The 12,093-nt window shown below is 34.8% G+C and overlaps 1 protein-coding gene across 2 annotated transcripts in view; it reads left to right on the forward strand.

Moving 5' to 3' along the window:
* Positions 1 to 8,317, forward strand: part of LOC144973537 (uncharacterized) — a 10,258-nt gene extending 1,941 nt beyond the window's left edge. Inside the window, exons 2-7 of one of the 2 annotated variants that reach the window (XR_013645574.1) lie at positions 696 to 941; positions 2,800 to 2,870; positions 3,421 to 3,487; positions 3,895 to 4,355; positions 6,839 to 7,821; positions 8,162 to 8,317. Coding sequence is in view for 1 of the 2 variants with exons in the window: in XM_078916076.1 (XP_078772202.1) it covers positions 696 to 941; positions 2,800 to 2,870; positions 3,421 to 3,487; positions 3,895 to 4,355; positions 6,839 to 6,899 (906 nt within the window). In the remaining variant the exon portion in view is untranslated. Of the gene's footprint in view, positions 1 to 695; positions 942 to 2,799; positions 2,871 to 3,420; positions 3,488 to 3,894; positions 4,356 to 6,838 lie in introns of both variants that reach the window. The other variant, XM_078916076.1, reaches the window with a different exon arrangement.
* Positions 8,318 to 12,093: the final 3,776 nt, after the last annotated feature.

Below are 12,093 nucleotides of genomic sequence, written 5' to 3' on the forward strand. Positions count from 1 at the left end.
TAGATTTATCGTTATTGTTACTTCGTAAACCGTTTAGTGGAACTCATACCAGGCTGTCCAATCAACAACCATCATGTAACTTCGTTTTTTCATACTTTACAGCATTAAAAGCATATTCATATTTTTGAAAAAAATATATATATTCTTATTTCAATAAGTGCAATACAATTGCTATTTTTATACAAGAGCATCAAATCAATAGTTGATGGCATTTTAAGTTACATTCAATTTTTTCATATTCTTGTAGGACATATTTCATAATCACATAGAATTTGTTTATTCTGGACCTAATCACTTAACAAAATGTGAAATTTCACACTGGTAGGTAAACCTATCGCTCTGGTCATTTTCCTTTTCATTCTTTTTGCTCCAACTCCAAATCAGATCTTCTCCCACATCATTCCGTGATCGACTTGGTATAAGGACAGCATGGTACAGGATTGTGGTCTTTGCTTCAAACCACCATGCTGTGTGGCCTTGAACAGATCGCCCCACCCTAGCTCACTTTTGGTGCTGCATTTCAGATAATATTTTAGTTATTGTAGTCTTCTTGGGAATAGACCCTATAGACAAATTTCCACTTAGGTAGAAATAAAGGAAATTTTGAATTTATTTTTCATTTCTAAGTTGTGTTAAGTTATATGTGTGTTTCTTACAATCTTTTAATTCTTTACTTATCTTTTTTTTTTCATCAGATATCACTGGGACCTGGCAAGCTTCCATTTCGGCTGGCACTTGGGCTGATTTTCTTTGCATTTTGTAATTTGTTGGTGGGAATTCTGCTGATCGCCTTACGTATGCGACATGTCTACCTCTGGGACTGGGATTCACAGTTTCTGGGTCCATTCTTCTTCATCATGTTTTTGCTTTGTATGTCGGCTGCAACTTACCTGATCATTTTGGCTAAGAGAAGGAGTCATAAATACAGATCCCAACTTTATGTAAGTAATCAGTATACTTGTGTGTGTGTGTGTGTGGCCAATTTTTGTCTTTGATTATTTGCAGGTTTGATTTTATTGGTATCATGGGCAGATATTCATCAGCCCTTTCATTGTTTAACTTGGACCCGCCATTATTACGAGTTGATATGGAGTAAATACTAACTTTTTGGACCCCAAGTTAGGTAAAATTCAGATTTTATAACTCTTGATTTGAGATAAAGGTGATGAAAATATGGTTATTTTATACTTGGATTTTTAACCAAACTGTACTATTCTACACATACTCGAAAGCATCCAAAAATATATAAGGATGATGGTCATGCATAAGATGGTTAACACAGATTTTTTCAGTGAAATTCAGATTTTTGGGGGCGAGATTTTAACTATTCTTTTTTAAATTTTTCTCTGGCTGGTCTCTTTCTGATTCATAGATGACACTTTTCCATTTTATTAATTATTTTATGGAAAGGCTGTCTCCTCATCAATGGAGCTCTTGGCTCACATGCAAACAGACCCAGCCAATAACTAGGTTAAGATTTGATATGAAATCTGGTGCGACATTGCCTAAGTCCTGTTCTCCCCAAACGTTTTCCAAGTGATTGTAACCTCTTTTTTTTTTTTTTTTTTACTTTTTATTGTTATGGAAACTGATAAAATTTCAGCTTGGTCAATTATTAATTGTATAGCCAGCATTGATGGGTCTGATAGATCTGGCTGCATTTCCTTTGAGTCCCTACATCAAAAGTGCAAAACACATTCCTCGTCCCTTGCTCTGACAAAATATTTAAGACGAAGAATCAGTGAAATTTATACAAAGAAAATAGGGGAATTTGTAAATTTTGTATATTAGGATGAGTATGATCAGTCCGTGAAAACAAGGAACAAGAGGACGAGAGATTCATACTGCACTGTGTTGTTTTCAAGTTTTCATATGCCACTCAAAGAAAGGTTGGAGAATAATATTGTTGTAGCCCCACAAGTTTTGAACTCTTCTCCCAGACAGATAAGGGATGTGTTGATTTTATCCGTTTTGAGCCATATCTGATAGCATATTTTTAAAGACTGATAACAGTTTAAAGCCTAATGTTTGTGCTAGGGATTGAAATAATTTGTTTGTAAGACTAGGATTTTGTGTTAAGAGTGTATATGTGCTTCTTTGTATAACTTGTTTTTCATTAATCCATTCTATTGTTATTACTTTATGTAAAGCACTTAAAGAGCTGGTTTATTGGGTGTAGAATGCTTTTCAAGTTATAATTAATATCATATTTATTTTGTTGATATTTCTTCAGGCTAATACTAATATTGCTGGTATTTATTTAGATTTCTTTAGCCGTAAATTTAAACTGAACCGAACCATTTCTTGCTATCCTTTTGATAAGAAATTAGTCAAAGTACTTTCTGTGAGTCTGGGCTTGGCCAGTTGAGCTATAAGTGCCATTGAATTGAACCATCAGTAATGTACACACTCATGATCAAAATGAATAAATGAGTAAATTATTAAGCATAGGACATGTTGAGTTTTATTTCGTTGGTGTCAATTTTCTGTCATTCAGAGGTTTGCCTTGAGCTATGAGTGTGAGATGATTTGAAAAGAGACAATAATTTAATTCCCATACCATGATGATTTTATTGGTGTTTTTTTATTTAATTGACGCACTTTAAAATCACTTATGTTACAGATTAGTTTTTCGTGGAAACAAACGAGATAAAATTAATTTTTTTATTTCAATACCAAGAGACATGAATTTTTTAAAGTGTGTTTTGATCAAGTGAGCTTTTTCGATTTTTTGTTGATGTGCTGTAAACCCTGTCAATATTAATGTCATGTGAATTCTCCTGTCTATTCAATATCCAGTTCCGTCCTGTTGGTGACTGGGGTGTGAGCTGCGTCCATAAGAGTGAACTGGCACGTGTGGATGAATTCAAGTGAGTATTCTATCTCTATTTATGAGAATGTCTTGAATTGCTACATTTTGTTATTGTTTGCTTTGCTTGCCTTTTAAAAATCTTTATTTGTTTTCTTTTCTTATGTTTGTGTGTGTGTGCGAGAGAGAGAGAGAGAGAGAGAGAGAGAGAGAGAGAGAGAGAGAGAGAGAGAGAGAGAGAGAGAGAGCAATTTCATTACTAATAAATTGATGAAACCAGTTTATATTATCAAATTTTATTTTTTTTTGTTCTGGTAAAAGGATAATTATATATCGGAAAGATTTTTTTTAAACCCCAAAAACTAGAGATCAGCTAGTCTTATATATAATGAGACTTTTTTTGTTTGTTTTCTGAATACTGTATTAGATAAGGTATGCCCATGCTATATGGGAAAGGTAGTTTATAGGTGTTTTTATGCCCTAGAGATCTGAAATATTTGAATCGATGAACAATGACAGATTTAAATTTGCTATTTAGATTCACAGTGAATTCAATATTGAATAATATTGTTATAGATTATTATGTGTATTTCTCACTCTTTTTTATCAAGGCACGACCTGAAGTCTGGAACTACTCCTCACAAAACTATCAAACCCAGCTCAGACGCATATTCCAAAGTAAGTACCGAAGTTATGAGTTGTAGGAAGACTGCTGACCTCATTTCTATTGAGCATTAATTTCGTTGGTGTCAATTTTCTGTCATTCAGAGGTTTGCCTTGAGCTATGAGTGTGAGATGATTTGAAAAGAGACAATAATTTAATGCCCATACCATGATGATTTTATTGGTGTTTTTGGTTTAATAGACCCACTTTAAAATCACTTATGTTACAGATTAGTTTTTGGTGGAAGCATAACGAGATAAAATTATTTTTTTAATTTCAATGATGCTCATTATCGCCTATTACAACAAAACCACCGGAAAGTTAAAGGCAGATTTATTATTTAAAGCAAAAACAAACTAGCAAATATCACACCTCCTACTGAAGTATTGATATAAATATTTGTTTTAATTTTTTTTCCCAGTCCAACAAGGAAGCTCGCAAGAGAGAAGGCCAAGACAACAGGGCTTATGACAAGACACCTACTGATTCTAAGCCAGACCATTCCAGAGGTGGACCGCCTCCAGATGGAAGACGTGGACCTCCTCCACAGGGTGCCAGAAGGGGTCCACCGCCTGATGGTGCTAGGAGAGGACCACCACCAGACGGTAGACGGGGTCCACCTCCTGATGGCCGAAGAGGTCCCCCACCAGATGGCAGAAGGGGTCCACCTCCAGATGGCAGAAGGGGTCCTCCTCCAGATGGGAGAAGGGGTCCACCTCCAGATGGAAGAAGGGGTCCACCTCCAGATGGAAGAAGGGGTCCACCTCCAGATGGGAGAAGAGGACCTCCACCTGAAGGAAGACGTGGACCACCTCCAGGGGGGAGAAAGAGCCCGCCACCAAATCGCAGCAGAGATAGTCCGCCTCCTGGATATGATGATTAGTAAGTATAGGAAAATATATAAATAATACAATCAGCGATTGTTTTACTGATTTCAATATGTAATATGGTTATTATTATTCCATTTTTTAAAAAGTTATTTAAGCCCAGAGACCTATAAAGCTGGATTTTGTACTATTTACTTTAACTTGAAACATGTTCTATACTGTAGGAAATTGCTTGTTGCCTTTTGACTAGATGTTCTATCTTGTAGTCCTTCGTGTCAGGTCTAACTTAAGCCTAGGAGAGTATAAAATAAATGAAATGATACAAAGAATGAATCATGGTTAAGAATTTGCACCAAAAGAAATAAAATGAAACAAACTGCATTTTAACTGTTTGTCTTTATTGGAGTGCATCAGGGAGTTCTAACAGCATTATTATAAAATGAAATTAATCACCTTTTATCGTTCTTTGTTTTGATTTTGTTCGATTATCATTATCTTCTTCTTTTTTTTTTTTGGACACAATATTTTTGCCGTGAAACATTTGACATAGGGTGTTAGGTATTACAGTGCACTCTGGATACGTCGACGTTGCCTAAGTCGATTTTTACCCAAGTCGATTTTTTTTCTTGGTCCCTCCCCCTTCTTCCTATATAACATTAGTAAAAAAAAAAAAACTCCACATAAGTCGATGTCGCTTAAGTCGATGTTCTCATCACTCATGACTACAAAAAAAATCACAAATAAACAAGTATTTCCATTGGTTAAAAAAGCTACCAGTAAGAATTTTAAGTGGTTAAGAATATCCGTGAACGATTGGCGCACATCGATATGATGTAGGTGCTTTGCCTGACGTCCGTGTTCAATGTACATGAGCAGTATTGAATAACTTTAATTTCTCCATCTCAAATTTTACATTGTCGCAACTTCAAGTTCAAGATTTTTTTGGTTCTAATCCCAGGCCATCCTATGTAATGGCCCTCTTAATTAGTATCAATTTTATCAAGAGGAATTCAAGTCAAGTCTACAACTACAATGGCAAACCTATCGCGGAAAAGGAAGATTCGATGCATTTGGAAAGTTTGGCATGCGACAGAAAATCATCGCTATTTCTGTCTCGACGATTTACAAGAAGCATGACCTTGACCTAGAGGCGCCTACCCTTCCGCTTTTCGCGGAATAATGTCACTTAATTTGTATACATTCCACATTCAAGGCATTCTCATCGAGGAAAATTTTTTTTAAATATCTCTAGCGAAAAAAAAGTGAGCTATGGCTTATTTCGTCATCTCTTATGGTCAATCAACACACATTTTGTATGTCTGATTAGTCTCTTCAAAGTGTGTGCTGCTGATGTCGGATAATATTATATGTTTGGGAGGGGGGTTGACCGAAGAATTATTATTATTATTGTGACTCCAATTCGTGAGGTCAATGACCTTGGTAATATTATATGTTGGCTTCAATCGGTAATAATATTATTTGAGTACGGTCAGCTTCTTTCCCTATTTAATTTTACCCCTGTGTCCGTGTGTGTGTACCGGCACGCGCGTTTGCTTGATTAGGTGTGTGTGTGGGGGGGGGGGGGGGGGGTCCTGACAAGGTTAAATCCATCCATTCAATGCTTTGCTCTCAGACGGCCAGGACCTGTGTGTTCTCTATTATTATTTGACCCCATTCTTAGTCTTTACACAATCTGTACATTTTTTACACATTTTTTATTTTTAATCATTTGAGTACTTTTGGATTGTCTATTACATTTTCTGTTGCAAAGTATGTCATAGTCAAAAACAGTAAGTTAATTCCGCTTTTTTATCTCAAATTCCGATTTTTATGTATTCTGATTCCTCTATGGGACTATTGGGGGTAGGAGCCTCTCATGACCACTACAGAGACCGCGCGATATGAAGGGACATACTTATTCTAGATTGGTTTGCTTTGTTCAAATGAGTTTTTGCTCATTTGGTTACACTCCGGTTAAGTTGATTTTCGGATAAGTCGATTTTTTTCTCGGTTCCCCTGGGCATCGTCTTATCCGGAGTCCACTGTATATTTAACATGTTCATTTCATATGAATTCCGATCTATTCTATAGTGTTGTTGGCAACAACTAGCCGCCATTTCATTGTATCACACTATATCCCTTTTAAATCGAAGTCCCACTAATAAGTCTCCTACACACAAGTACATACCATATACTCACATTTTTTCATTTTCTTCTTATCTATTCAAAATTTTTCCATAAATCATCTCAGAAAGAAGAATAGTCATTTACCTTGGTTAAAGTTTAAGTGATCTGCCCCATTCTGCAGTCCATTCACACATATTTTAATTGGAAATTTGCCTTTTAGGTTTAGATTGTAGAGCTTAGTTAATGTATTAATAAATAAATAAATTTTCATTAAGTCTCTCTCTCTCTTTCTTTATTTATGTCTGTCTGTCTTCTCTTTCGCTCGTTGTTGTTATCATTATTATAATTATATAAAGACTTTGTTTATTGCTGGAAAATGTGTGTAATCTATATAATTTTTTTTTTTTACAGTGACAGAAACAGAAGTGTTCACATTGCTGATAAGTCCAAGGAATCAGAGTCTGAAATCTAATTACACCACTCAGGCTTACGCATTGACTGTCATCACCATGATACCATTTTATCGTGTAAATAAATTATATTATATATAACAGTTTTCATCGTCATTCCAAATCGCTTTTACACAACCTGCCAATTATATGGATAAGATTAATACCCTATTTTACAAGTGGATCTGTTTTCTAAGTTGAACTAAATTCGTGTATTTAGAAAATAAATTAATTAAGAAAACTATGATTTTATAGGAAGGTGGGGGTGGGGGGGTGTGAAGTTGGACTTTTTTTTTTTCAGCATTAGATGATAGTTGTTTTGATTTTTTGGAAAGCATATAAAGCTTGAGATGACGTGTACTCATTTCCGGGTCTGATAACCCAAATTATTATTATTATTGGGCTCATTTGTAATGTAAAAAATTCTTAAACTAAACCAACTTAAAAAATTACAACAGTGTTAAATCTAACCCATACTTGCATTCGGTTTTAAGACCTGCAATATGTGTACATAGGTTTAACGTTATGGTATGTCTGTAAATTTCTTATCTATACATTCCATTCATTCATTTAGTTGTTTGTGAGAATTTGATTTATATGGAGAATGAAAGTGATTATTTTTGTATTATTACAAAATTGTGTATCTCAAAAACGTTCATCATTCAAATTCAATTAAAATCTTTTTTTTAAAATATAAAATATTGTAATGACATCATTTGTTTTCCTCTCTCTCTCAAATTAAGTCATATCACTAGACATTTTAACATGTAACTGCATCCGTAAATTTAATTCAGGTTATATTTTCAGCTCAAATGGTTAATAGCAGTCTAAATATATTTTGGGGTGACTTTTCCTGAAAAAATATAGCTATAAACATATATGGTAATGCATTTGGTTCTAAACCTAAACCTATCATTTTGAAATGATTGCGAACAAGTTAAGAAAGTGAAATTGGATGGGAGCATCACCCTTGAATCATATACCTATGATGTTCGCATGGGTGTACGATCCGATAGTGATGTCGTTTCTTCTTCTCTTTACTAGCCTATCCTGCTTCTTTGGTTTGTGATTGTATTTTTGACAGGGGATTTTTTTTTTTCTGTAAATCCTCTGCCTGTTTGTTCTTGGTTATTTATAATTTAGCTTATGATATCTTTAGGTTATGATTTTGATTGACATTTGTACTATTTTTGTTAGATTGCTTGTTTTTTTGTTTCAGCGGTCTCTCATATAACCTCAATTGTGTTGGAAGAGACCTAAAGCAACAAACAAACAAACAAAAAAGTGAAATTTCTTTTATTCTTGAGACGAAATGTTTATATTCTAATACATTCCTTTTTTACAGAGTATTTGGTGGAAATCAAAGTCGTTTGCATGATTTTTAATATTATTGTATTGTTGATGCCTTAAATTTGTAATAATAAAAGAGATTTTTGAACAAGGTGTATTTACTGTTTATGAATTACGACTTTAGTCTAATTTTGACTCACGTATTCCCCATCTCTCATCTTGAAGAATAGGGCCGTTATTATTATTAGTCTAATTCTGTGTTGTGTCATTTCATCTTGTTTGCTCAATGGATCACAAATCCAATGAGAAAAATATTTGACAATCGATTTTGTAAATGGACACTAACAAATTCATTCAAATACAGTGTTATCCATATTGTGTGTTTGGGCTGATACATTTTCTCGTTTCAATCTACAAGTTAGCTTAGCTCCCATGGGGCTTGCACTTACACTCAACCAGTGCTTCCAATCATCCACGATTTTACAGAAATTCGTAATTTCCTTCCGTATCTTGGGGGAATGTTTATTATCATGATTTTGTGTTGTTTGATTTAAAAGACAGGTCGTAGTCTGCATGTTCTTGAAACATACTCTCAGGACATAATTTTGGACCAGCTCAAAGCATTATTAGACCAGTAGCCCTGATCCCCCTGGCAATTATCCTTACTTTTTGGATTTGGGCGTTGGAAGCATTGTCAACTTATTTTCCTTGTCAAGTGAGATGACCTGCTTAGTCCAGACCGTTCTCTGCCCATGCTGCTTTCCATATTGTACTTTTTTCTTCTAAATTTATTTTCTCCCTTTTTAATTTTCCGACTTTTCAATCTTTTCTCAGCAGATAGCTGCAAATGCAAATAATCATCTAGTCTATTTGGTTTTAGGGGCGAATAACTCAATCATAATAAAAGATTCCACTCCCCCAGTAAGAATGTACAAACTTTGATGAGGTGAGAGCTTTAAACTTTTTTGGATAATGCAGGTGACCACTATTTATCCAGTTTTCTATGTGGTCTAAGTCTATAGGTATGACACTAGCCTTCGGACTGAAAGGTTCTGGGTTTGAGTCCTGTTCTGGGTGGCTCATAGTCGAGTCCTTGGATAAGGCCCTTTTCTCACATTCTTTCACTAAACTCTGGTGTAAAATGGCCATTAATAGCATTGTCTCTGTCCAAAAAAAAAAATATCACCTAACAGTAACAGGCATCATGTCTCATCCTACATGTTGAGCGTTGCTGTTGGCCAGGGACCCCTTTTAAACTTCTTTGTTATCAGATATTGCTCTAAATAAATGCTCTTTTTTCATTTATGGAGGATGCAAGTTAGTTTTGTCTGGATGGAGGGTAAATGAAACGGTTGAGAAGGGATCTGTCTTTGTCCATTGGAAAGCTATCAAGTATAAAAAACGCAGTACAAAGGCAGCTTTGCTGTGACCACATAACTCAGGATCAAGACCAAGAGTTGTAAAGAGTGCTATTATTTTAAAGGTAGGGGCAGTTGATCGAAACAGCGGGATAGAAAGAAGAGAAAGCAAGGGTATTGGCTGAATTGGTCGGGGGAAACATTCTCCCAATCTGAGTAAGCTGAACTTCACCCATTTCATAGAGAAGTAAAATATTTAAATGCATGGGTGCATATAATATGGGGAGAGAAGAGATTTACACACCTAAAATTCCTCACCCCCATCCAACAAGAGGAACCCTTTTAACTTTGTGAATTCAGCAGTCTTATCTAATTTTGTAAACCTTATGGCTGCAACACATTTAGGTCATTTCAGTGCCAGTAAAATGAAAGAAAATGGGATAGTGAAAAAAATATTGAATTACAAAGGTACCCAAGTAAAATAAAGATTAAGGAGACTGGTTCAAATAGGGAACAGATGCCAATTCCAAGAGCACACTGTATACTTGGTTTGAGATAAGCTGAAAGTCTCATCCAGACATCAGCACAAGATCCCACTTGGAGTAAGAGGAATACACTCAAATCTTTACAGAATATTTCCAAAAGAGAAAACATACAACTAACATAAGGAACAAAAAACATCTCCCAAAGCTAATACTAATACAAACATTTGACTGTTTCCATCTAAGCTAAGGGCCAGGACAAAACCAAAGGATACCATTCCAAGACAAAGACAGAAAGCAACTCGGGGAAAACGTACAAAAGAGGATAAAAGACATAGTAAGTGACGTCCTGCCCACTGTGGGAGATCAAAGGTCCCCACCCGGTTTTATCTAGCTTTGATAAACAAGTAATTCCAGTACAAACTGAATTTAAACAACAGCAAAGGTAAATAAAATAAAAACTCCAGTATTTTCATTTTTTTTTCTCTATTCATTTATAAATTTATTTTTCTACAGGGACATACCTTCATATTAAACGTTAAAATTATATCGGCCACAAGCGGGATATTTTAATACAAACACTAATATAGTTTTTCTCAATTATATAACGGCTGTAGCCATTTTTCAAGTTAAACGTTTTATTTAACTATAGCAATTGCCTTCTTTAAAGCTGTGTCACGATCTTGGCAAAGAGCTAGACTTCTCTGCTTTTCCTGCAGTATACTATAGTCTACTTAAGATAAACTACATTAGGATAAATTATCTATTAAAATAAACTCTGAGGCTTGTCCCCAATATTCCTGCTCTAATTCTAAATGATAAAATTATTTTTAATGTTTAAGATAAACTCCGTCCATGATCTAGTCCGGATAACTAACTAAACTCATCAACCTGAATCTGTACCATTGGGAGAAACAGAGTCTCTTGACTCTTAATTATCCCTCCACCTCCATCCCCTATCTTTGCGCAATAAATTCACTTGTCACAATCAAGAAACAATACAGGCTATATTATTCGAGTGTGTAGTGTGTGCAAAGATTCAATGTAGATAGGTATGTCGATAAATGACTGACATGGCGGTTTTTTTCAAAAAAAAAAAAAAAAAAACCCAAAAAAATCCAAAATTTTGCAAGCTAAAAACTGAAATATTTGCAAACATCTGCGATTAATTTTCCCAAAAACCCATAATTAGTACATGAAAGAGAAAGGTATTTGTTGTTTTTTTTTCAGGATTTCAAGGTGCTTGCAAAGAAATGTAAGGTCATATTTTAAGTTCCAGTAACATGGAAGGAAATGGGATAGTAAAAAAGAAACTACTCTTCATTATCTTTCATGTTCTACATGAGCTATCAAATTAAAAGAAAAGAAAAAATGTTTTCTTTTTAATTATTACATTGGGTTTTTTTATATTTTTTGTCTTTTTCTTTGCAAAATCTCGAAAATTTGCAAAAAATTGCAGATTTTGCGGCCGCTATGCAAATCAGTGATATTTTGCGGTCGTAAGTGATGCAAAAAACTGCCATACCAGAAATGATGCACACGCTCACATGAACATGTGGGTGTTGTAAATGATGACTAATGACAAATCAAAACTAAAATCACTCTTAGTTTAGCCAAGATTCATAGTCAAAGTAATAGGAAGCTGGCCCGCCTTTCTGGGGATATGTATTTATTAAAGGGGGGTAACAAATAGTTTAAACAAATGTTTGTGTTGCTGAAGGGTTGCCCCCCTCGAGTTCTGGATCAGATAAACTGTTTTTCTGGTCCCCGGGAGTTTATATTAAGCAGACTGCAGTGTAGCTAGATTAGAGCCTTAAATGAATTTTGTCATTGTCACCAACTCAGATCCTCAACTCTGAATGAAAATGAAATAAGGCAATGTTAAAATTTTAACTTCCTGAATTATTTACAGTACAGTTTAACAATACATTTTTTAAACATATTGTTTTATTCTATAAAATTCACACACACAGGCAAAACACAAACAAAAAACAACTCGAAATCTTTTGAAACCCCCTGTCACATCTCAGTGGATATATGTTTAAGTAAAGCATCAGGTCCTTGACACTATGGAGAAGCAAAATGAG

Source organism: Berghia stephanieae, chromosome 5, assembly GCF_034508935.2.
Source record: "Berghia stephanieae isolate SIO BIC M18660-M18661 chromosome 5, UCSD_Bste_1.3, whole genome shotgun sequence".
Taxonomy (NCBI): domain Eukaryota; kingdom Metazoa; phylum Mollusca; class Gastropoda; order Nudibranchia; family Aeolidiidae; genus Berghia; species Berghia stephanieae.